General features: G+C 54.4%; 7 protein-coding genes across 7 annotated transcripts; 3 read left to right on the top strand and 4 right to left on the bottom strand.

The window, feature by feature from the left end:
• Positions 1 to 231: 231 nt before the first annotated feature.
• SETTUDRAFT_47694 (uncharacterized protein) lies at positions 232 to 3,645 on the top strand (the record flags this gene model as incomplete). Its single annotated transcript, XM_008028092.1, has 6 exons — positions 232 to 261; positions 808 to 1,307; positions 1,361 to 1,438; positions 1,500 to 1,982; positions 2,029 to 2,741; positions 2,795 to 3,645. The coding sequence occupies 6 exons, from the start codon at positions 232 to 234 to the stop codon at positions 3,172 to 3,174; spliced, it is 2,184 nt and encodes a 727-aa protein (XP_008026283.1). The 3' UTR covers positions 3,175 to 3,645.
• A 403-nt stretch (positions 3,646 to 4,048) lies between these two features.
• Positions 4,049 to 7,167, top strand: SETTUDRAFT_151589 (glycosyltransferase family 39 protein). Its single transcript, XM_008028162.1, has 5 exons — positions 4,049 to 4,430; positions 4,485 to 4,615; positions 4,666 to 5,218; positions 5,267 to 6,215; positions 6,268 to 7,167. The coding sequence occupies exons 1-5, from the start codon at positions 4,296 to 4,298 to the stop codon at positions 6,720 to 6,722; spliced, it is 2,223 nt and encodes a 740-aa protein (XP_008026353.1). The 5' UTR covers positions 4,049 to 4,295; the 3' UTR covers positions 6,723 to 7,167.
• A 204-nt stretch (positions 7,168 to 7,371) lies between these two features.
• Positions 7,372 to 8,751, bottom strand: SETTUDRAFT_39844 (uncharacterized protein; the record flags this gene model as incomplete). The annotated part of the gene is made up of 1 exon (XM_008028081.1): positions 7,372 to 8,751. One exon carries the CDS (start codon positions 8,749 to 8,751, stop codon positions 7,372 to 7,374), a length of 1,380 nt encoding a protein of 459 aa, XP_008026272.1.
• A 1,150-nt stretch (positions 8,752 to 9,901) lies between these two features.
• Positions 9,902 to 12,611, top strand: SETTUDRAFT_39843 (uncharacterized protein; the record flags this gene model as incomplete). Its single annotated transcript, XM_008028080.1, has 2 exons — positions 9,902 to 10,310; positions 10,417 to 12,611. The coding sequence occupies 2 exons, from the start codon at positions 9,902 to 9,904 to the stop codon at positions 12,609 to 12,611; spliced, it is 2,604 nt and encodes an 867-aa protein (XP_008026271.1).
• Positions 12,612 to 13,442: 831 nt separating this feature from the next.
• On the bottom strand, positions 13,443 to 14,846 carry SETTUDRAFT_28769 (uncharacterized protein; the record flags this gene model as incomplete). Its single annotated transcript, XM_008028072.1, has 1 exon — positions 13,443 to 14,846. The coding sequence occupies one exon, from the start codon at positions 14,844 to 14,846 to the stop codon at positions 13,443 to 13,445; it is 1,404 nt and encodes a 467-aa protein (XP_008026263.1).
• Positions 14,847 to 15,555: 709 nt separating this feature from the next.
• Positions 15,556 to 16,634, bottom strand: SETTUDRAFT_110722 (uncharacterized protein; the record flags this gene model as incomplete). The annotated part of the gene is made up of 2 exons (XM_008028161.1): positions 15,556 to 16,367; positions 16,418 to 16,634. 2 exons carry the CDS (start codon positions 16,632 to 16,634, stop codon positions 15,556 to 15,558), a joined length of 1,029 nt encoding a protein of 342 aa, XP_008026352.1.
• A 327-nt stretch (positions 16,635 to 16,961) lies between these two features.
• Positions 16,962 to 18,222, bottom strand: SETTUDRAFT_169437 (uncharacterized protein). The gene is made up of 3 exons (XM_008028160.1): positions 17,781 to 18,222; positions 17,383 to 17,724; positions 16,962 to 17,326 (listed from the first exon to the last, which is right to left on the bottom strand). The coding sequence occupies exons 1-3, from the start codon at positions 18,205 to 18,207 to the stop codon at positions 17,019 to 17,021; spliced, it is 1,077 nt and encodes a 358-aa protein (XP_008026351.1). The 5' UTR covers positions 18,208 to 18,222; the 3' UTR covers positions 16,962 to 17,018.
• Between the last annotated feature and the right edge of the window lie 2,741 nt (positions 18,223 to 20,963).

Raw genomic sequence — 20,963 nt, 5'->3', positions numbered from 1 at the left:
TATGAGCAGCAATGCAATGCACTCACTCGCAGGGCAAGCGAATGGCTGGCGCCAGTTGCGCGCGAGCCGGGGCAGCCTGCATTGTGATTGCGTGTCGGCGCGGGGCTCTCATGGCCGCCTCGCCCACGCCCGCGCCCGCCCGCCCCAGTGCCAGCCCGCCCCCGTGCCAGCGCCCGCCAGCCCCAGTACCTGCCCCCGTCGCAGCAGCCCACCGCCCACCGCCCGCCGCCCATGGCGACTGACCCGCCGCCGCCCAGCCACGTGAGCCGGCCAGCTGCTGCACGGCGGCGTCATGTGCGAGCGGCGGCCACACTGATAGACACGGCCGTAGTCATACACGGGCAAGACGTGCAAGACGTGCAACAACAAACAAAACATGCCCCCCCTCGGCGCGCCAATCACACGCCCGCCCCGCCCGGCTTGCACTCACACTCACACTTGCACTTGCGCGCACCCATGCCAAGCCCCGCCCGGCACCGCAGCCCCGGCAAGGCACCTTTCCATTTCCACCCAACGCTTCCTCGATGCACGCCCGTTCGCATGCACCCATTCTCCCATCACCCAGCGCTATCACTATCGTGCCCCGAAAAAAAGACGTTCGTGTCCTGCCACATGTGCCCGACTCTCTCACCGCTTTCACCCTAGCCCCCCCGATCCCCCCAAGCACATCCACTGGCCCGCCTGCTTGACCCTGTGACGTGCGCCTGCCCGCTGCCCCTGCCGCCGCCGCCGCCGCCGCCGCCGCCTCTCGCTCTTGTGCTCCTTCTCCCCCCATCCTGATCTTGGAGACGGGCTGCTCCCTGACAGCTCGCCGCCTTCACCATTCCTCCACACTCGAGCGCCAGCCGGAGGCCTGCCAACATCCCGCTCCACAACCTCGCCTCGACCGCCCGCAACAGACCCGCCGACGACGAGGCTTATCTGCTCGACGACCACGACCACGACCACGACCACGACAAGCATAGCGCCCGCTCCTCGCTCGACACGCCCGAATCAGACTCGGACCTGTCCATCTGGAGCGACACGGGCGACCTCGTCGACCAGCTCGCCCGCCGCCAAGACCCGCTGCGTATCCGCCTCGAGCAGGCCCACGCCGCCGCGAACCCCCCTCGCCAGCACCCAAAGCGCACCCGCTTCGCCTCGCAGCACCTCCACGAAAAGGGCCCCCACGCCATCTTCAAGGACGACATTGAAATCCCCGACCCCGGCCCCCGCACAATCTCAAAGGCTGAGAGGATCCTCGCCGCCATCATGGCTCCCAACGACGGGCCCTCCCGTATGCACGGCCTGCATGGCAAGAAGCTGATGTGAGCCCGCCAGCACGTTGCCTGCCACGCGAATCGCTAACCTACCTGGCCAGCTACTTCACCAGCGTCTTCGTCTCGCTGGGTGTGTTCCTGTTTGGCTACGACCAGGGAGTCATGTCCGGAATCATAACGTGCGCCGTCCCCCCCCCCGAGACCCCATCCGCCCTCGAGCATATCTGATTGTATTCACAGGGGCATGTACTTCAAGGACTACTTCAACCAGCCTACCGCGGCCGAGCTGGGCACCATGGTGGCCATTCTCGAGGTCGGCGCCTTCATCTCCTCGCTCGTAGTGGGCCGCATTGGCGATGTCCTCGGTAGACGGAAGACGATTCTGTACGGCTCCCTCATCTTTGTCGTTGGCGGGGCTCTCCAGACGTTTGCAAACGGAATCCCCATGATGCTCCTGGGCAGAGTCATTGCTGGTCTCGGCGTTGGCTCCCTGTCCACCATCGTCCCCGTCTACCAGTCGGAAATCTCGCCGCCCCACAACCGAGGAAAGATGGGCTGCATCGAATTCACGGGCAACATTGCCGGCTATGCCGTCAGTGTTTGGGTCGACTACTTTTGCACCTACATCAAGAGCGACTGGTCGTGGAGAGTGCCCCTCTTCATGCAGTGCATCATGGGTCTTCTCCTCGCCGGAGGCAGCTTGCTCATCTGCGAGTCCCCAAGGTTTGTCCTATCAACGGAGCTTGGGACCATCGGCTAACGAGTACAGATGGCTCTTGGACAACGACCATGACGAAGAGGGCATTGTGGTGATTGCCAATTTGTACGGAAAGGGCGACATCCACAACCCTAAAGCACGAGATGAATACCGAGAGATCAAGATGAACGTCCTGCTCCAGCGCCAAGAAGGTGAACGCTCGTACCCGGACATGTTCAGGCGATACTCCAAACGCGTCTTCATTGCCATGTCCGCCCAAGCCCTTGCGCAACTCAACGGCATCAACGTCATCTCGTACTATGCACCCCTTGTCTTTGAGGAAGCCGGCTGGTATGGTCGCCAGGCCATTCTCATGACTGGCATCAACGCCATCACATACCTGCTGTCTACCATTCCCCCGTGGTACATTGTCGACTCGCTGGGCCGTCGAAAGATCCTCTTGTCTGGCGCCCTTATGATGCTCGTCTCCCTGTCTCTCATCTCCTACTTCATCTTCCTGCAAGCTTCGTGGACACCCAACATGGTTGTGATATTTGTCATGATCTATAATGCCGCTTTTGGATACTCATGGGGCCCTATCCCGTGGTTGTACCCGCCCGAGATTTTGCCCCTCAGCATTCGTGCCAAGGGTGCTAGTTTGAGTACCGCGACCAACTGGGCCTTTAACTGGCTGGTGGGAGAAATGACACCCATACTGCAGGAGCACATCCAGTGGCGTCTATACCTCATTCACGCCTTCTTCTGTGCTGTCAGTTTTGTTATCGGTAAGTCTAGCGTTCAGCATGGACATGAGACACGCACACTGACATGGTTACAGTATACTTCATCTATCCTGAAACTGCCAATGTCCGTCTGGAAGACATGAACTCGCTATTTGGAGACGCCACCTCCGTCATGCCTACCCCAGAGACGCTTGCGCAAGCCGAGTCGCTGTTTAGCGGCGAAGGCCGTGGCTCCCCCGTGCCATCTCTCGACATTCGAGGTGCACGCCGCCCCGCAGACGATGCCATTCCCGGACTCAGCATCGACCCTCCTGATATCGAAAGCGGCAACAAGGATATGACCAAGGCCAACACGGAAAACGGCGACGGTATCGGCGGCTGGATCAGCAACATGGTCAAGAGAACCAAAGGCAACGGTGAAGGCGACAGCTCAAGCGGCGGAAAGTACAAGCAGATTGGACAGGACGAGGACTAAACGTCCATGGCGGCATTGCCAATGTACACGCATTCGCATTTCCCACGCATATCTGCATTTTGCACCGACTTCAGACTACGGAAATGTTACCATATTACGAGCAAACGGCTCGACGAGCGAGTGTTTTGGGTTGATAGAGTGCGTAGAGCATTACCAGGGCGTTTTCTTCTTCTTCTTCTTCTTCTTCTTCTTCTTCTTCTTCTTCTTCTTCTTTTACTTCTTCTTCTTCCCACTCCTTCACTTCTTCCTCTTCTTTTTGGCTCTCGTGCGTGTTTTTTTTTTGGAGGGCAGAAAGTGTGACTATCAAGATGTTGTTTAGAAGTTCCTCCCTAATGTCATCTTTCTTTATGGCCTAAGGCTTCTATGCCTAAATGGAGGAACGTTAAATTTTCAGGAAGCTTGGAATATTTTCTCTCGCTGCTGGGCTTGTTATATTAAAGAAAAAGTATTGTACAAAATATGAGCATGAGTTAAGGCGACGGCCTGGGGGGCACACTAGAGAAAACGGCGCTTCTTCGCATGCGGGCCTGGTACATGTCAGAGATGACCGACCAGCCCCCCTTGGCGAATCGACATGGCCATGACCATCACCACGACCATGACTACGACCATTCATCCACCCTCGAAAGCGGCATTGCGCAACCTCTCACTCTCAACGGCCGCTGTGGGCCAGAAGTCTGGAAGTGACCCTGTGTGTATCTCACGTGATGGGCTAAGTGAACAGGTGTCGCCTCTCCCCTTGCACAGCGCGCGCGGCGCCCGGCTCTAGCTTCCTTTGCTCGTACCCAGATCTAATTCGGGACAGCCCACCTCCTCGATTCCGCAGCACAGGGAGTCCTGCCCCATCCGTCTTTTCTTCTTTCAGCCTTCTATGCCCTCCCTCTCACTCTAGTTCGCCTTTTCTTGTATGGCCAACGGCCTCTTTTAATTCATTACCTTTTCTCGACGCCACTTTGCCCGCCTGCTCACGGCTGCACCGAGCGGTTGCGCAAGCCCCGTGGTACTGCTTAGACATTTACCACCAAACCCGCCTTGAAGCCACGAATCCCTTCTTCCTATCCTGAACGGCTCTGCGACGACATCTTTAATCGCCTAGAGATCGATCAGCCACCACCACCGCAATGGCGTCAACGGCCCACACAACGGGTATTGATGCACACGCAGATGAGCTGCGCCGGAGAAATGTAGCAACGCGCAACGATGCCACGGCCCCAGCAGGAGCGCGGGCACCCGAGAAGGAAAAGTCCAAAGACAAGGTATGCCATACTACTCCTAGGGGCTGCAGGAACCGCTTGCTAACCAGACGACAGCCCTTCAGTGTCCTCTCCTTGATTGACGAATACGAGTTCATCTGGGCGCCTCTGATCTTCACCTTCTTCGCCTTCTTTACCCGCATGTACAAGATTGGCCTCTCACCCATTGTGACGTGGGATGAAGCCCAGTAAGCACATTGGCTGCTCTGTATGCCGGCCGGCTTCTAACTACAAGCAGTTTTGGCAAGTTCGGTTCACACTACCTCAAGCGCGAGTTCTATTTCGATGTCCACCCCCCGCTCGGCAAAATGCTCGTCGGTCTCTCTGGATACCTCGCCGGATACAATGGGTCGTTTGAGTTCAAGTCGGGAGAGACGTACCCCCCAGAGCTCAACTACACGTTTATGCGCCTCTTCAACTCGGCTTTTGGCGCTGTCTGCGTTCCCCTGGCATACTTTACCGCAAAGGAACTAAACTTCCGCCGCCCGACCGTATGGTTCGTCACGCTGGCTGTCCTTTGCGAGAACTCGTACACCACGATTAGCCGCTTCATTCTTCTCGACTCCATGCTGCTCTGCTTCACCTTCACAACCGTCTTCTGCTGGTCCAAATTCCACCGCCAACGCCACGACCCTTTCTCTCCCGAATGGGGTTTGTGGTTGATGCTGACTGGTGTCTCCATCGGATGCGTTTGCAGCGTCAAGTGGGTTGGTTTCTTTGTCACAGCCCTGGTTGGACTGTACACGGCTGAGGATCTCTGGAATAAGTTTGGTGACCTGAAGATGCCCAAGGTAGGCACTATGGAGCTTTCATTGTAGACTCAAACTAACCAAAACCAGGCCGAGCTCGCCATGCACCTTGCTTTCCGAGTTTTCAGTCTTATTCTCATTCCGCTCGCTGTTTACATGTTCTCTTTCTACCTGCACTTTCTCATCCTTGAGAATAGCGGACCCGGTGACGCCCAGATGAGCTCTCTATTCCAGGCCAACTTGAGGGGAACCCAGGTCGGCAAGGACAGCCCCTTGGAGGTTGCGTACGGCTCTCGTGCAACATTGAAGAACATGGGATACGGAGGTGGGCTGCTCCACTCCCATGTTCAGACCTACCCCGAGGGCTCTGCACAGCAACAGGTCACTTGCTACCACCACAAGGACTCCAACAACGACTGGTTCTTCTATCCCAACCGCCACGAAGCTCCCTACCAGCCAGATGAGGAGCTTCGATTCCCCGGCAACGGCGACGTCATTCGTCTGTTACACGCCCAGACAGGTCGTAACCTTCACTCTCACCAGGTCGCAGCTCCTGTGACCAAGAGTGACTGGGAAGTTTCTTGCTACGGTAATGTGACTGTGGGAGACACCAAGGATCATTGGGTTATTGAAGTTGTTCGTGATGCCGCTTCGAGGGACTATTCGAGGATCCGCACGCTCACGACGGCTTTCCGTCTCAGGCACAAAGATTTGGGATGTTATCTGCGGGCTGGCAACGTCAATTTGCCTCAGTGGGGTTTCAAGCAAATCGAGACGACTTGCGTCAAGGCGAACAACCCCAGCGACGTATACACACACTGGAACATTGAGAGTCACACCAACGAGAGGCTGCCGCCCGGCAATCCTGGCGACTACAAGTCACCTTTTCTCCAGGACTTTATCCATCTCAACGTTGCCATGATGACGTCTAACAACGCGCTCGTTCCCGACCCTGACAAGCAAGACGATCTCGCCTCTAGCTTCTGGCAATGGCCCATTCTCCATGTGGGTCTCCGCATGTGCGGCTGGAATGATGACAGTAAGTATGCAACTATAGCCTTGTTTGAGCAGCTCACTAACTGTGTAAATAGTTGTCAAATACTTCTTGCTTGGCAACCCCTTGGTCTACTGGGGCAGTACAGCATCTCTAGGCATCTTTGGACTCATTGTGCTATTCTATCTGGTGCGCTGGCAACGTGGATATGACGACCTCAAGCAGTCTGAGATTGACCAGATCCACTATGCCGGTCTGTACCCGGTTATTGGATGGTTCTTGCACTACGTGCCTTTTGTCGCCATGGGCCGTGTGACGTATGTGCACCACTACTACCCTGCGCTGTGGTTTGCCATTCTCGTTATGGGCTTCTGCCTGGACTTCGTGACGAGGAAGCTGAACAAGCAGATTCAGTGGGGCATCTTTGGAGTGCTGTACCTGGCTGTGATTGTTCTGTACTGGCTATTCCGCGCCATTTCGTTTGGAATGGTTGGACCCAGCAGCCAATGGAAGCACCTCAAGTGGCTCGAGAGCTGGAGGATCACCGACTAAACGTCGGTTTAAGTTTGGCCTCTTTTTTCTCCTTGGCCAGAACGGATATAGGGCAGGACAGAACTCGTGGATGGATAGGTGGATGGGTGATGAGGGAGCAACGGTTAAGCAACCTGTACAACAACAACCACACTACTACAACGTGTTTTCTTTTGTGAGCAACTGGACCTGGGGGTTTCCTCTTTGTTCTGTTTCTTTGGTTCTCTTTCGTATCATCTTATTAGCTGGTGTCTTGTTCCTGCAATTGTGGTTACTGGCAAAAATAGCCAGAGAAACACAACGGGGGAGCTAGATATCTACACCGGACCGACGCATGACATGGAGGGGTGGTGTTTGGGGACAGCTAGCATCAAAAGGGTGCTTTATGTAGGGATGGGTAGGGCCATGTAGAGGCATTAATATCTGTCTTTCTTTCTGGTTCGTTTGATAGAGGTACTAGACATACTTTTTTCCCATTATTGAAAAAAAGGTCAGGAATTGTGATCGAGTTGACGTGAGGTGAACCAGAATGCAATGTCATTACCGTCATTCGACATTATGATGCTATTGTATGTTTCAAGGCAGGGGGTTTTGTCATGTATGTACATGTGAAGAAGAAAAAAAGAAAAAGCATGATTGTGATTCGACATGTCGTGCCATGTCACTTTTGCTAGCCCTTTGCCTTGACAAGATGCCTGATGCCACTCTTTTGAATCTCAAACTCGATGCCGCGGCCTGGACATGGCGGGGCCCAGGGGGCAAAAACTAGCTTGAACCAGCGGCGCCACTTTGAAATGTGAATTTCGTCGTCGTTCCACTGCTCTTGGCCATTGACGGTGTGGATCAGAGGTCTGCTGGCAAAGACGGGCTGCTTCTTCAGGGCAATGCGGCAGGCGACTTGGTTTGTCCAGACAAGGCCCAGCGAAGGAGTCTTTTGAACGTGGAGCTGCTCGTATGGCGAGTCGCCCCAGCCTGTGAACCAGCCTTGTTGGTGGTCGAGGGCCAGGGGGTCGGGCGAGAGTAGGATGCTCTGGTCGAGCTGTGAGGGAGGCGCGGGTACAGCGTCGTTTGTTTGGCTGGTACCGTCGGTATTTGCTGATGTTGTGCGTGAAGCTGCGTTGGAAGTGGACGCAGAAGAAGAATAGGCAGCGGATGGCGGCTTGGTGAAGCGATCGGCAACCTGGTTCGCAACGACTATGGCAATGCCTTCTGTGCGCGCAAGCTCCCTAAGCAAGGCGCCGAGCTGCACGAGCTGTGTGCCACGGCGGGCCATGGGCGCAGCCGTGCCATTTCCAGTGCCCTGCTTGTCGAATTCGGCGCGGTAGTTTGCGGCGACCGAGTCGACGACTACAAGGCCTACGCCGTGCTTCTTGATGGCCACAGGTAGCTGGTAGCGCAGAATATGCTCCTGCGACTCAAGATCCGGGGTTTTTATGCTCAGGATGCGAGACAGCGAGGGCTTTTCCGAGGCTGGGAGGGACGCCAGGGCCGGGTGGGAGGAAAGCAGCTGGGCGAGGCGGGTTGTAGACAGGACTGCCTCGGTGGAGATGTAGACTGCCGACTTTGCGAAGCCGCGCGGCGGCGGCAGCTGTGAGGCCAGGAGAAGAGTCAGGAGAAGCTGTGTTTTCCCGGCACCACTGCGAGGAGTTAGTGGTGAGGCCAAGCCACATGCGCGCATGTGAGGAGTTGGTGTATGGGGGCAATACCTTTCGCCAGTAACCTCTACCAGATAGCCACGCGGGATGCCCCCACGCAGCGCAGCATCGAGCGCGTCGTCCAAGGTGCTTATACAGGTCCAGCCGTCGCTGTCGGCGAAGAAGTTTGCAGGGGCGTCGGCGGCGCGGAACCCAAGCTGGCGGTGCAGGGCGGGCACAAGGGCATCTGCAAGCTTCCTCAGCTCGCCCGCAGGCAGCTGGGCGCGTCTGGCAACGTGGGCGGCGTCGAGGGTGACGACATCATTGGTGGTGATGAGGGCCTTGTCGAGCGAGGGCAGCAGATGGGAAAAGGGTCTGGCGTCAAAGTCAGGCAGCACCTGCAGCAGATCCGTCATGGGCCTCGAGTGCTGAGAGCATGGAGACGCGTGACCAAGGGCGGGCAGACGTTTGGAGGTGCCCAGGCCGATGTTCCGTTCCGTCTTCCCTATGCCCGCCGCGCCCTACGTCACCCGCCACCCCACTCCCACTCCCACTACCGCTACCGCTACCGCTACCACGACTCAATCCAACCCCCCCGCTTCTCCCCAGATTGGCACACATCAGCCACGCACAACAGCCGGGAGCATGACAGAAGACACGCGCCTAGTCATGCCATCTTGCAGCCTCGCGCCATAGACGACTCCAACGCCGCCAGGCTGCTTTCCCCTCTCCACCTTCCCCCCATCGTCTTTGCAGCACCGCCCTCGGGGAAAAACAAATCCCTCGTACATTCCGTTGCAAGGCCGGGATCACATCTACGCGGCACTGTCTGAGCTGTTGCGGTTGTGGTTGGGCGTGATTTGTTAAGCGCACACATTGTCCCGCCGAGACTTCCACTCGTCCGTGGCTCTGCGAGCTGATTCCATACAGGCCCACTAGCGCACCTCGGGGGAACAGCCTTACGCGCTTGCCGTATCCTCACGACCGAATCTCCCTCTGCCTCTCTTCATTTGTCCCGTCTCGGCCGCGGCAGTAGTTATCCGGTCTTTTAACCCTCGTCTCCTGCATCTTGGGATCCCCCCAATACCGCGGCCAGGCTACCAGGTCGCCGTTGCACCAGAGCATCAAGTTGAAGGCACCACTTCGAAGCGATTCAACCACATCCGGAAAAAACGCAGATAGCCTTTCTGCATCCCGCCCAGGCCTTTTCGGAGGCTGCCAGGTAAGTGCTGGGTCATTCACCTGTTTCGTCTGCACGTCAACCGGTCACGTACCGCGTCAGCGGGCGGCTCCTTGCATCCTCTTACCCTGTATTGCAAAGCCTATCTCTTTCACATGCTCCCCAGTCATATGGATCCATGCTAGCGCTACCGTTTCTCCGTCCGCCCTGAGTTTATAAGACCATCATCACATCCCCCCACGTACATGGACACTCTTGTCGACGCTCGAGTACCCATGCCGGCCTACTGTTTTCAAGACTGTCACTACTTTTATCGCAGTGCTCTGCGGTATCTCAGCATTGCTACCTCGATTTCCCCTCTCTACGCCTAACTGACACTTCTCGCCATGGCAGCTCGTACATTTACACAGCCCTCATCCCTAGACGACACACTGCAAAAAGCTTCCAAGATGACCAGCGATGTGGCATCTGTGGCAACTCGTTCCGAAGCATCAGCAAGATACAGCACCCAGTCCTACTCTCCTGAAGCACAGGCTCCGCTCGCAAACCACACCAATCCACACTCGAAGCCAGGCATTACATTTGCCCATCAAGACAGTCTTCCAAAGCTTCCCATCCCAGAGCTTGAAAGCTCATGCAAAAAGTACATTGCTGCCCTAAAGCCTCTCCAGACGCCAAAGGAACACAGTGACACCGTCCATGCGGTAGAAGACTTCTTAAAATCCGAGGGCCCGGTACTTCAAGAGAAACTGAAAAAGTATGCAAGTGGAAAGGCAAACTACATTGAGCAGTTCTGTAAGTGCCACTGAGCTTTCGGATTGCCTCGTTTCCGGTCAAGGGCTTTTTTTGGCGATCCGAAATTGTTATCAATATCTCTATGCATGATCTGACCCATCTCTAGGGTACGATTCATATCTGAACTACGAAAATCCAGTCGTACTCAATCTAAACCCCTTCTTCTTACTGGAAGATGACCCTACCCCGGCTCGCAACAACCAAGTTACTCGCGCAGCGTCATTGGTGGTCTCAGCATTAGCATTCGTCAGAGCTGTTCGTCGAGAAGAGCTCCCTCCCGACACCGTCCGCGGCCAGCCCCTGTGCATGTACCAGTACTCACGTCTGTTTGGCACCGCGAGAATACCGACCGAAAATGGATGCCAGATCGGTCAGGACCCAACCTCCAAGCATATCGTTGTCATGTGCCATGGCCAAGTTTACTGGTTCGATGTTATGGACGACAATCATGACCTGATTATGACCGAGAAGGATATTGCCCTCAATCTGCAGGTTATTATCGATGACGCACAGGAGGTACCAATCCAGGAAGCCGCCAAAGGAGCACTGGGTGTGCTGAGCACAGAAAACCGAAAGGTCTGGGCTGGTCTTCGCGACGTCCTCCACAGGGAAGAAGGTTCCAACAACTCTGATTGTCTGAACATTGTCGATTCTGCGCTATTCGTACTATGCCTTGACTACACCGAGCCACAGACGGGCGCGGATCTTTGCATGAACATGCTTTGCGGCACAAGCAAGATTGAACGCGGAGTCCAAGTAGGCACATGCACAAATCGCTGGTATGACAAGCTGCAGATCATCGTTTGCAAGAACGGAAGTGCAGGTATCAACTTTGAACACACTGGCGTTGATGGTCACACCGTACTACGATTCGCTTCCGACGTCTACACAGACACTATCCTTCGCTTTGCCAGAACTATCAACGGCAGTGCGCCCAGCTTGTGGGCTTCATCAAGTCCCGACCCTGCTAAGCGCGACCCAGAAAGCTTCGGCGATGTCCAAACTACACCCCACAAACTGGAGTGGGACATGGTGCCTGAGCTAGGGACTGCCCTGCGCTTCGCTGAGACCCGTCTAGCAGACCTCATTCAGCAGAACGAGTTCGCGACGCTTGAATTCCCCCACTATGGAAAAAACTTCATGACATCGATGGGCTTCTCGCCTGATGCCTTTGTTCAAATGGCCTTTCAGGCTGCTTACTACGGTTTGTACGGCAGGATCGAGTGTGTATATGAGCCTGCCATGACCAAGATCTTTTACCACGGGCGAACTGAAGCTATTCGATCCGTCACGGAAGAGTCGGTCGAGTTCCTAAAGACGTTCTGGGGCGAGAACCCTGCGGCGCAGAAGATCGACGCACTTCGCAAAGCCTGTCAGAAGCACACCGAGAACACCAAGATTTGCTCAAAAGCACAGGGCCCAGACAGACATCTTTACGCGCTGTATTGCATATGGCAGCGCGCTATCGACGAGTCCCAGGAAATAACCAGCAGCGATGGTTGGGACTCGACAGGACCGTCAAGCGCCAATGCTTCTGGCGTCACGTCACCTAACCGTAACTCGGTTCTTTCAGAGAATGGTTCCATTTCCAGCTCGCCACCGCATGCGCCAGTACAGCACTCGATGCCTGCACTCTTTGCAGACGCTGGCTGGGACAAGATTAACCAAACCATCCTTTCCACTTCAAATTGCGGTAACCCATCTCTTCGCCAATTTGGCTTTGGCCCTACATCTGCTGAAGGCTTTGGCATTGGCTACATCATCAAGGATGGCAGTATTTCCATTTGCGCATCTTCCAAGCACCGACAAACAAGCCGTTACATTGACGCACTGGAATCATACTTTCTGGAAATCCGCAAACTGCTGCGACAGATCAAACGCCGTGGTACTTCTGCTGACAAGACGGCCACGCGAGCGCGCGAGGCTGAGGACAGACCACTGGCTAGTCGCGTCAAGAGCAGAGGAAAAATTATCCTAGGCGATGGAGCCAAACAACAGACGCCCTCGGAGAGCGTAGCAGACGACGATGATGACGATGGTCTAGGTGGATGTAGGACTCCCCCTTCCCCCCCTTCTCTACTTTCCCTTGATGAGATCTCGAGCGACGACTCTCCTTCTACTTCTTCTTTTTCACGTACGGCCCTCCCGCCGACCCCGCCTCACTCGCCGCCGTTCAAGCCCATGACGGCGGTCTTGTCAAGCTCACAATGGAAGCCGATACCTGTTGTTAAGACGGTGCGAGCGAGGAGTGGAACGCAGGGAGCGGCCACGAAGAAGAAGCCGATTTTCTATTCTTCTTGATTTCCTTTGGTCTTTTTCCAAGTCTGCCATTTAGCGTCATGATATTGCTTGCAGGACTAGAGCTCTGAAGATCCATAACACATTGCACTTTTCTTTCTCTCTCTCCGATTCACGAGCATTCGCCGCCGATTGCGTTGTTTTATATTTTCATTTTGCTGATTTTGATCTTCTTTTGCATAGATGGCTTCTTCGACGCGGGTATGCTGCGTCAGGCGCTCAACGCCAACCGAGCACAGGCCGAACCCGTCGAGCGCGACGTGATACGCCGGAACATTGGGCGTCGGTTGAGGTTGGTGGAATATTGACTGGGTTTGGACTGAGGACACAGGGTGGGAGCGTAGGGTGCTACTGGCGCTGTGCAAGTAATATGACCCGGTATGCCGGAAGGCAAGGATGGTGTAACGAGCGTACATGACTAGTGTGTTGAATAAACCGTACACATTGATGCTACAGGGTGCTTGTGCGTGTGATGTCAAGCAAGCAAAGGCCTTGGATGAGGCTTCATGGAACACGGTTGACTTGAGAGGTGCAGGATGTATTGGGCAGACGAGCACCAGGACGGTAGGAAATGACCCACACCAATAAACATTATATTTATACTGTGGTGCAGTAGGGATTGTATGGATATAGATAAGTCATATAGCCATGGCTAGTAGAAGAGAAAACAACAACACAACAAACTCCAACCCGAAAAGACTCTCGTTGTTGGCGACATGTGCTTGGGCGCGCTCTGCCTCGCTACCGATTGCGCGTGTCGAAGCCCATGGTTACCACCAATATTCCCCAACTCATTACTCTCTCTCTCTCTCTCTCTCTCTGTGTGTGTGTGTGTCAGTTGCCCTTTGGTCGAATCGTGAGTCCTCTGTTCCTATTCTTGCCTCGAAACGCTTCATTTGCGTCCTCGTGCTGTTGCTGCTGTTGCTGTTGCTGCTGCTGTTGCTGTTGCTGCTGCTGTTGCTCGTCGTTGTCGTTGTCGTTGTCATCGCTGTCCATGTCTGCCTCTGCCTCTGTTTCCGTCTCTGCTTCTGAAAAACAAGAATGCACCACGGATTCTTGTCGGCCGCGCCATCGTCGTTGCCGCCGCTGCTGCTGCTGCTGCTGCTGCTGCTGCGGCTGTTTCCCTTTGCTACCAGCACCAGCACCACCGCCGCCGCCGCCACCAACAATGTCATCTTGTGACGCTGCACCCGTATCTACCAACGACGACGGAGACGTCGGGGATAACGCTGGCGACAAGGGTCCGCCGCTTATGCGATTACCGTCTGCCCATATCTTTCTCGGGGGAAAAGACAAGACGGTTTTAAATTGCCCAGTCGCGTGCAATGGTATCGCGTTTGGAGGCGGTGAAGGGTGAAGAAGGGATGAGCCTTTTCGAGGGGGTAGCATGAGGTGGTGGGGGAAAAAGGGTGGACAGGGTGATGGCGGAGGTGTATCTGGTGCGTTGTTCGTTGGAGGCGCTTTTGCTATTGCTGCTGAGCATGACGAGGATGCTGAGGGGACCGCGGGCGTTGCTACGGGTGACGAGGGGTGCAGGAGTGTCGATCCCCGACGGCGTCGTGGCTGCTGCTGCTCCTCTTGTTGTGGCGTATTTGTGGAGTCTTTGTTTGAGGGATCCGAGCTTTTTGTTGTTGTATTTGCTGTTGTTGTTGTTGTTGTGGTTGTGGTTGTGGTTGTGGTTGTGGTAGTGGTAGTGGTGGGAGTAGTATCTGGTGAGTGACTTGTGCGTGTGGAGCGCGGGTCTGCGTATCCCATGGCAGCAGCTTCAATAGATGTCCTGCGTAAAAGTTCCTCCTTTAGACTTGGTTTCCAGCCTGTTCTGCGCTTCAGCGAAGGATGCTGGTATGATGTTGTGGATAGATAGTTGCGCTGGTTCCTGAGGGTTCGTGGGTGCACTATTGTTTTGGGGGAGAGTGGGGGAGAAATCGAATATGTTTCATAGCTGCTATCTTCATCTTCGTCTTGGTCTTCCTCGTGTCGTGTGAAGCTGCGATGTATGGGGGCGTTGGCTCTCGGTTTTGCGCATGGAATGGGGACCCTGGAATGACTACCTGCGCCGCGCGCGGCAACACCACCTCTTCGTTCGCACAAGTTACTAGGGTGGATTGCGGCGGTGCCTTGTTGCGCTTGATAGCATGGTGAGGGCTCGCTGTGCTTCAATTCAGGCTCCTTGGTAGGCTGGTGCTTGGTCGCACTGGCATGTATAGTCGGCTGGCTATGGACAGTCTGGTTGCACATTGGTACGGCGTATGGGACCTCTCCAGGAAAGCGAGAGCGAAAGCGAAGGTGTACGAGGGTGGGGCGGTCGTGTTATAGGCGGATCACGGGTTCACAGCGATGCGTCAAAGGCAAAAAGAAAATGGGGTGGAAATGGCGAGTGGCTACTGTTTTTGTATTAAGCGACGGAATGGCACCGATATGGAGTGAAGGCGGGATGACGACTGGTCATTTGCATCAGCACCAGTGAGTTTACTATAAAGCGCATGTCAACACTCGTACGTGCGCGCCTAGACTCCGTGCAGGATGGGACGCATAGACATAAAAGCACATGCAGTGGCCGAAATGGTCCCAACAAGGGGGCTCGTGAGTACTAACTGGGCTTTACCGTACCGGAACTGTGCAAGAGTATAATGACACAAAGGGTTGCCCTTGTCAGCAGCAGAGGTGAGATTGCTGCAATAATGGCAGGCCACGCTTGGACTGGCGGGCGTGGGATGGCCAGTTCTGGAGAGCATGTGTGGGATGTTGGAGAGCCAGTGTCGCTGCTGGCCTGTGCAGAGGGCTGAACGGACCGATAGACGCGACCGTGTCGATAAGCCCTGGTCTCCGAGTCAGGATACAGTTGTAGGCGAAAATTTGACTCGTCGTGGCCAAAGAGTGTCGTGTGCTTCGCCGCCCTCGGTTGCAATGAGGTCTGTGCAAGGATGCCTTAGGTTGCGGAAGGCAATCAAAACACCTCCATTTCCTCCGTCACACGCTTCCCAAACCAGTCGACGAGTTCATCTCCGGCAGCATCGTTTTGGCCGTTGAAAAAGTCCGTCATGCGCATGCCGTTGCCGTCGTCGTGGTCAGGCCAGTCGATACTGACGTCAGCCTTGTTCCCTTCGAGCAACTCCTTGGCCGTGCCCCAGGAAAAGCGAGTCTCGCTACCCCAGCCAAAGAGCGGGTCCATGTTCTGCTTCATCCATGCTGATGTCCGCGCATCCGACGGATATCCCGATCCCCATGCAACGTGGACTTGTGCACCGTCGGCAGCATCCGCGTCGCGGTGGTGATAGGGCTCGTAGCACACGTCGAGTGCGGCGTCACGCGTCACCTTTGCGCAAACCGATGCTGCGCTGACGACTGGATACAGACTGTCGGCTTTCTTTGCGACGGTGATGCTGATGGTGGGCCATATTCTCTCCAACTTCTTCTGGTAGATTTCGGGTTTGCCGATGGTGTCAATGTAGATCTCCTTGACGTTGACGCCCTTTGCCAGCACCCCCTTGATCAGATCAATCGTCGCATCCATGGCCTGGGCATTGAGGTTGTAGACAGACGGCGAGAGCATGTGCGCCGAAATGTCTTGGGCGGATAACAGCCTTGTGGCCCACCCGCCGGCTTCGTACAGATCGGTGCCCTGCGTGCAGAGCGTGCGCATGAGATTGGATCGGACGTCGGCCTTGAGGACTTTGGAGTCGTCAAAGTGGTGCGTCTCGGCGAGGAGGGAGTGGTGCATCTCAATGGGTAGGTAGAAGAGGGCGTATACCATGGGGCCTGCAAGCGTCAGTGGCGGTCATGGTCTGGGATGGCTGGAGACGCAGTACCCAATACGGGGCCTCTTCCCGCCTCGTCGACGCCTAGTACAACTTCGCGCGACATGTCTTGTGCAATCTGCTCGGGGATGGGCGAAAAGTACGAATAGGAACTACCACCCAGGATATCCGACTTGGAGATTGACGGCGGCATGAAGACGTCGGAGAGAGGCGTCTCGAGCTCAATGTCTTGCGTGTCCATGGGGACATCCTCCTGGGTGTCTGCCATTGCGGGGGGAGGGGAATGTAGTACTGCCGAAAAGGGCGGGTTGGGCTTTGCTGGCTCGATGTGGTAGTAAAGTGATGGTTTGCGGCAGACGCGACGCGTTCGATTCGGTGGATTGTTACGCGATGCCCCGAGCCGCTAGCCCGCCCTGTACAGGCAGAGAACCCACCCACACTTGATGCGTACACGGCACATTGCATACAGTTTTCAACCCTTTTCCCCCCGACCTGCCCATAATGGCATGTTGCAGCTGCAAGTCATGTGCATGTACCACACAGAGTGTCTCCTCGCGTCAGAGTCGCCGAAGCCGACGTGTGGGGCGCATACTATATTATTGGCATGTATAACTAGCTAGAGGCCGAGACTGAAATGCATGTTTTACCGCAGCTACTGCACCGTGTTGCGGAGCATTTTGCTCACATCGCCTCTGACACTCTCCTGGATCCAATTTGGTAGCGCTCTCACAAGGCTCGCCTTGGAGGCGCTGCTTGGCAGCATGATCTGTCCGCCGCTGCACCTCGTGATGCTCTCGATAACGGCATCAGCAACAACAGAGGGCTCGATGATTTCGACGCGGTGCTTGTTGAGCTCGTCCTCGACGGGTCTCAGGAGCGGTGTGCGCACCCAATTTGGGTGGATTGATGTGGTGAGCACCTTTGGACTGTTGTAATGGTGCTTGAGCTCTTGGTTGAGCGCTGTGGACGGGTCAGCATCTTGTGGAGGTAGAGGAGCACACGCGTGGGCGACAAACATTCGTGAAACGCCAAAATGGCCGCCTTGGTCGCTGTGTAATCACCCATGCCTGCAACACCGACAAAGCTTGCGGTACTGGCGATTGTGACAATGTGGCCCTTGTTGTTCCGCAGCATGTCTGGTAGGAAGGCCTTGGTGGTATACCAGTTGCTGAGCACATTGACGTCAAAGACGGTGCGGAGAAAGTCATCAGGAGCATTGAGAATGGTATGCATGGCCAAGACGCCTGCATTGTTGATGAGGATAGTAGGGGCGCCAAGGGTTTCCTTGATTTGGTCTGCAGTCGAGTAAACGGCCTTTGGGTTTGTGATGTCGCAGGCATAGAAGCTAATGTTTGGAACTAAGCATTGCTATTAGCATGGGAACAGGCGTTATGATGGGAGAGCAGCGGCGTACCGCCCTGCAGACTCGGGGGCAATTGTTTAATGTCGAGTATGGCGACTTTGATGCCCTTGTTGACCAGTCTCTGGACTGTCAGCTCTCCAATTCCCGAGCAGCCGCCCGTGATGACGGCCACCTCGCGGGTCCAGTTCCACCTTGCTCTGTCGCTGCGGAGCCTTCCTGCATTCAAGGCGATATGGTTCAGCTGCTTGTTGAAAACCCGCACTGTGCCAAAAGCAAGGCATACTTTCAGCGCTTTTACAACCAGGGCGTAGCGCGCAGGATCGCGGAGAGCGGCGATGCTGTTGGTAAGGTGGGCGCGGAGCTGCAGAGGGCCTTTTGTCAGTGCCCAGAGGAGGGTGGCTGTTATGATTGGATTGAAGGCGACATGGCTGGCCGAGGTGGTGATTAGATTGAGTAGGTTCTTGAGAGCTACCGACATGGCTGTGGAGCATACAGATGGACGGGCGAGGCGGAGGTGGGGGCGCTAGGTGCAGTTATAGTAGTCGGCCAGTCTTTTCACGCAGTGCGGGTCCGATTGCGCCAGATGAGGGGAGGGAGTAGGCGAATCAGCTCGTGGGCTGACGGGCCAGTCATGACAAGACGTCGGGTTGCAAGGGCAGAGCCGGGGAGCATGTATGGGAGGCATGGGCGGGATGCCGGGAATGGGCGTGTTTCCATGTGTAGTGTTTGCAGCGGGCGTTGTTCAGCATGTGAGGGACGGGCAGGCCGAAGTGTGTGTGGGCTAAGCAAGCACACAGCGCTGAGTGGGGAGGCTGGATGGTCTGGGGAAGGAGCGCGCACGCGCTTGCCGCTTTGGGACTGTGGCAAAGGCGAGGCGAGCAAAGCATGAGGTGTGGTAGTGGTAGGAAAGGAGAGTGTGGCAGACATGGCAGAAGATGACAGTTCCCGCGGTCTAGCGTGCGGGGGACGTGACTTGCAGTCCATCATCAGACAGGAGCGGGAAACACTCTTTGTCGTAGGGTGGCTTGAGTGGAATGCGACATGGACTGGGGGTGTGCTTATGTCAGCGACACGTGCCGGGAGGGAGGCAAGGCCACGGGCAAGGCCGTCAGGGAAGCTTGCTGGGCTGAAGCTACAGTACAAGTACACCCACACGACACGTGCGCCTATCCGCCCTGCCCTCACACTGACTTTTTATTCTGCCTGCATGCCCACCTACCTAGATGCAGTACAGCATTGTTCCATGCGCTCACTGTCTGAAGGGGGCTTGTCGGCCATTTTCAATCCGACTTTCCCAGTTCTACGGGAGCGCCTTTGGGCAGCTTTTAGCCGGTTCCGCGAATCCCACCCTATGCCGGTTGGTGATTGGGGCCATGGACGGCGTGCGGGGAAAGGCCTGGTCCGCAAACCTGAAACGAGGCGCGTTTGTCCCCTCCCTCTCTCTCTCCGAAGACGGAACAAGACGGGCGTTGGCAGCAAGACGACGAAGCTGTGAGCAGGGTACGCCTAGCATGTCGGACCAGCAGCGTTGACATTAGAGGAGCGGTGCGATGGGCCATGGGCTATGTAGGGTACTCTGGATACAGTACCCTGGGCCTATGCTACGCTACCCTACTCGCCTCTGGGCCCACGACGGGCTGGCGACTGGACTTCCGACTGGCTGGGCGAGGGGGCGCAGGCAGAGACACGTTTGCCGCGCATGTCGAGCGCAAGCGGGCCGTGGTCAACAACGGGGAGGCTGTGAGGGTTGATGCAGCATACTCTACTTGTACATGGATGCACAAGGAGGCGGGAACCAGAGGGTCCTGGCGGGCTCGCCGGGGCACGCGGGCTGCTCTGTACCTGTAGGCATGTAGGCATTATATAGTACGGAGGTGACTGTCAAAAGTTCTTGCTAACAGGAGTGCATTAACTACCGCTAAAAATATGGCTAAAGCTATGTAGATTAGTCCCGCTGCCCTTCTTTGTACTTATTACTACTTTTAAGTTTGATAATTTCCTAAATATATAATAAAATACGCTTTATTTAAGCTTAAATTTAGTATTAAAGTAGCTTATTCTAGTACTATTATTATACTTTTATATCTTTTACTTAACTTTTTAGTATGCCTCTTTGGATTATTTTACCTTTAAGCTATAGCTAGGCTACTTTAATAGCATTAAAATTGAGTAAATTACTTAGCTATAAAAGTTACTTTACTTTAATATTCTAGTATATAGTTCTTTAAGCGTAGTAAGTATATAAAGATACCTTAGCTTCTTAAATAAAAATATATAGTCTTTCTTTTTAGCACTTCTTTATAAAGGGAATTAGCTTTAAAATAAAAACTGAAGTTGAGTAATACTACTAAGTAATACTACTATAACTAATTTTATAAGCTAGCTTCCTTATTTCTTTTACTTATCTTTATTTTAAAACTCTATTAGGCTTATTATATAATATAAGCTTTTTTATACTTATTATAAGCTTTTATACTTCTTTTATAAGAGGCTCTAGAGCCTTATTAACTCTTTAATATAGAAAGTAGTATTTCTCTTTTTTTATATTGTTTTAAGCCTCTAAATATAGTAAAGACTTTTATAGTTATATATAAAGTATGTAAAGGGCTACGCTAGAGAGGTATAGCCTACAGGTCACATAGTAGTAAGTCACATAACTTTAGTCACGTGACTAAATAACGTAGTTAGCTATATATAAATAAGCTTAAGTAAGAAGGAAGACTAAAGGTCTAAGTGTTTATATAACGTAGTTCACAAGCGAGTCGCTCACCCAAGCGAGTCGCTCACGCCCCACCAGCGCGTCGACGTCGAGACGTTATCACGCACTTTTATCACAGTCAATAAACTATTACAATATACTAAATTAATTATTAGAATCGCTGCTATCACTTGCACTATCTATATCAACTGCGCAGGTACGAGCGTTATGTCCAGTCTGCTTACAACGCCCGCACCGCCTCTCTCCTCGCACCCTCTTCGACGCACTCTCACCGTCGCCACGACTACTACCCGCCTGTTCAGCTAATACTTCTTGTACCTCGCCTACAGTAAGAGTCTCTTCTGTCCGTACGTATCGCCGCTTGCGGCTTTTACGCTTGTTTGATTCGTCTAGAGCCTCTTGAAGGGTGGTTATTTTCTCTGTCAAAAGTACCATCTTATGTGCCATCTGCTGAGCCCCCTTACTCAACTGCGCGATCTGCTCGGTAAGTGAATTAGCAGAAGACCCACGGCGCT

The sequence above is a fragment of the Exserohilum turcica genome, assembly GCF_000359705.1.
Source record: "Exserohilum turcica Et28A unplaced genomic scaffold SETTUscaffold_22, whole genome shotgun sequence".
NCBI lineage: Eukaryota > Fungi > Ascomycota > Dothideomycetes > Pleosporales > Pleosporaceae > Exserohilum > Exserohilum turcicum.
Note: the sequence above shows the minus strand (reverse complement) of the source record. Positions and strands in the feature narration are given on the sequence as shown.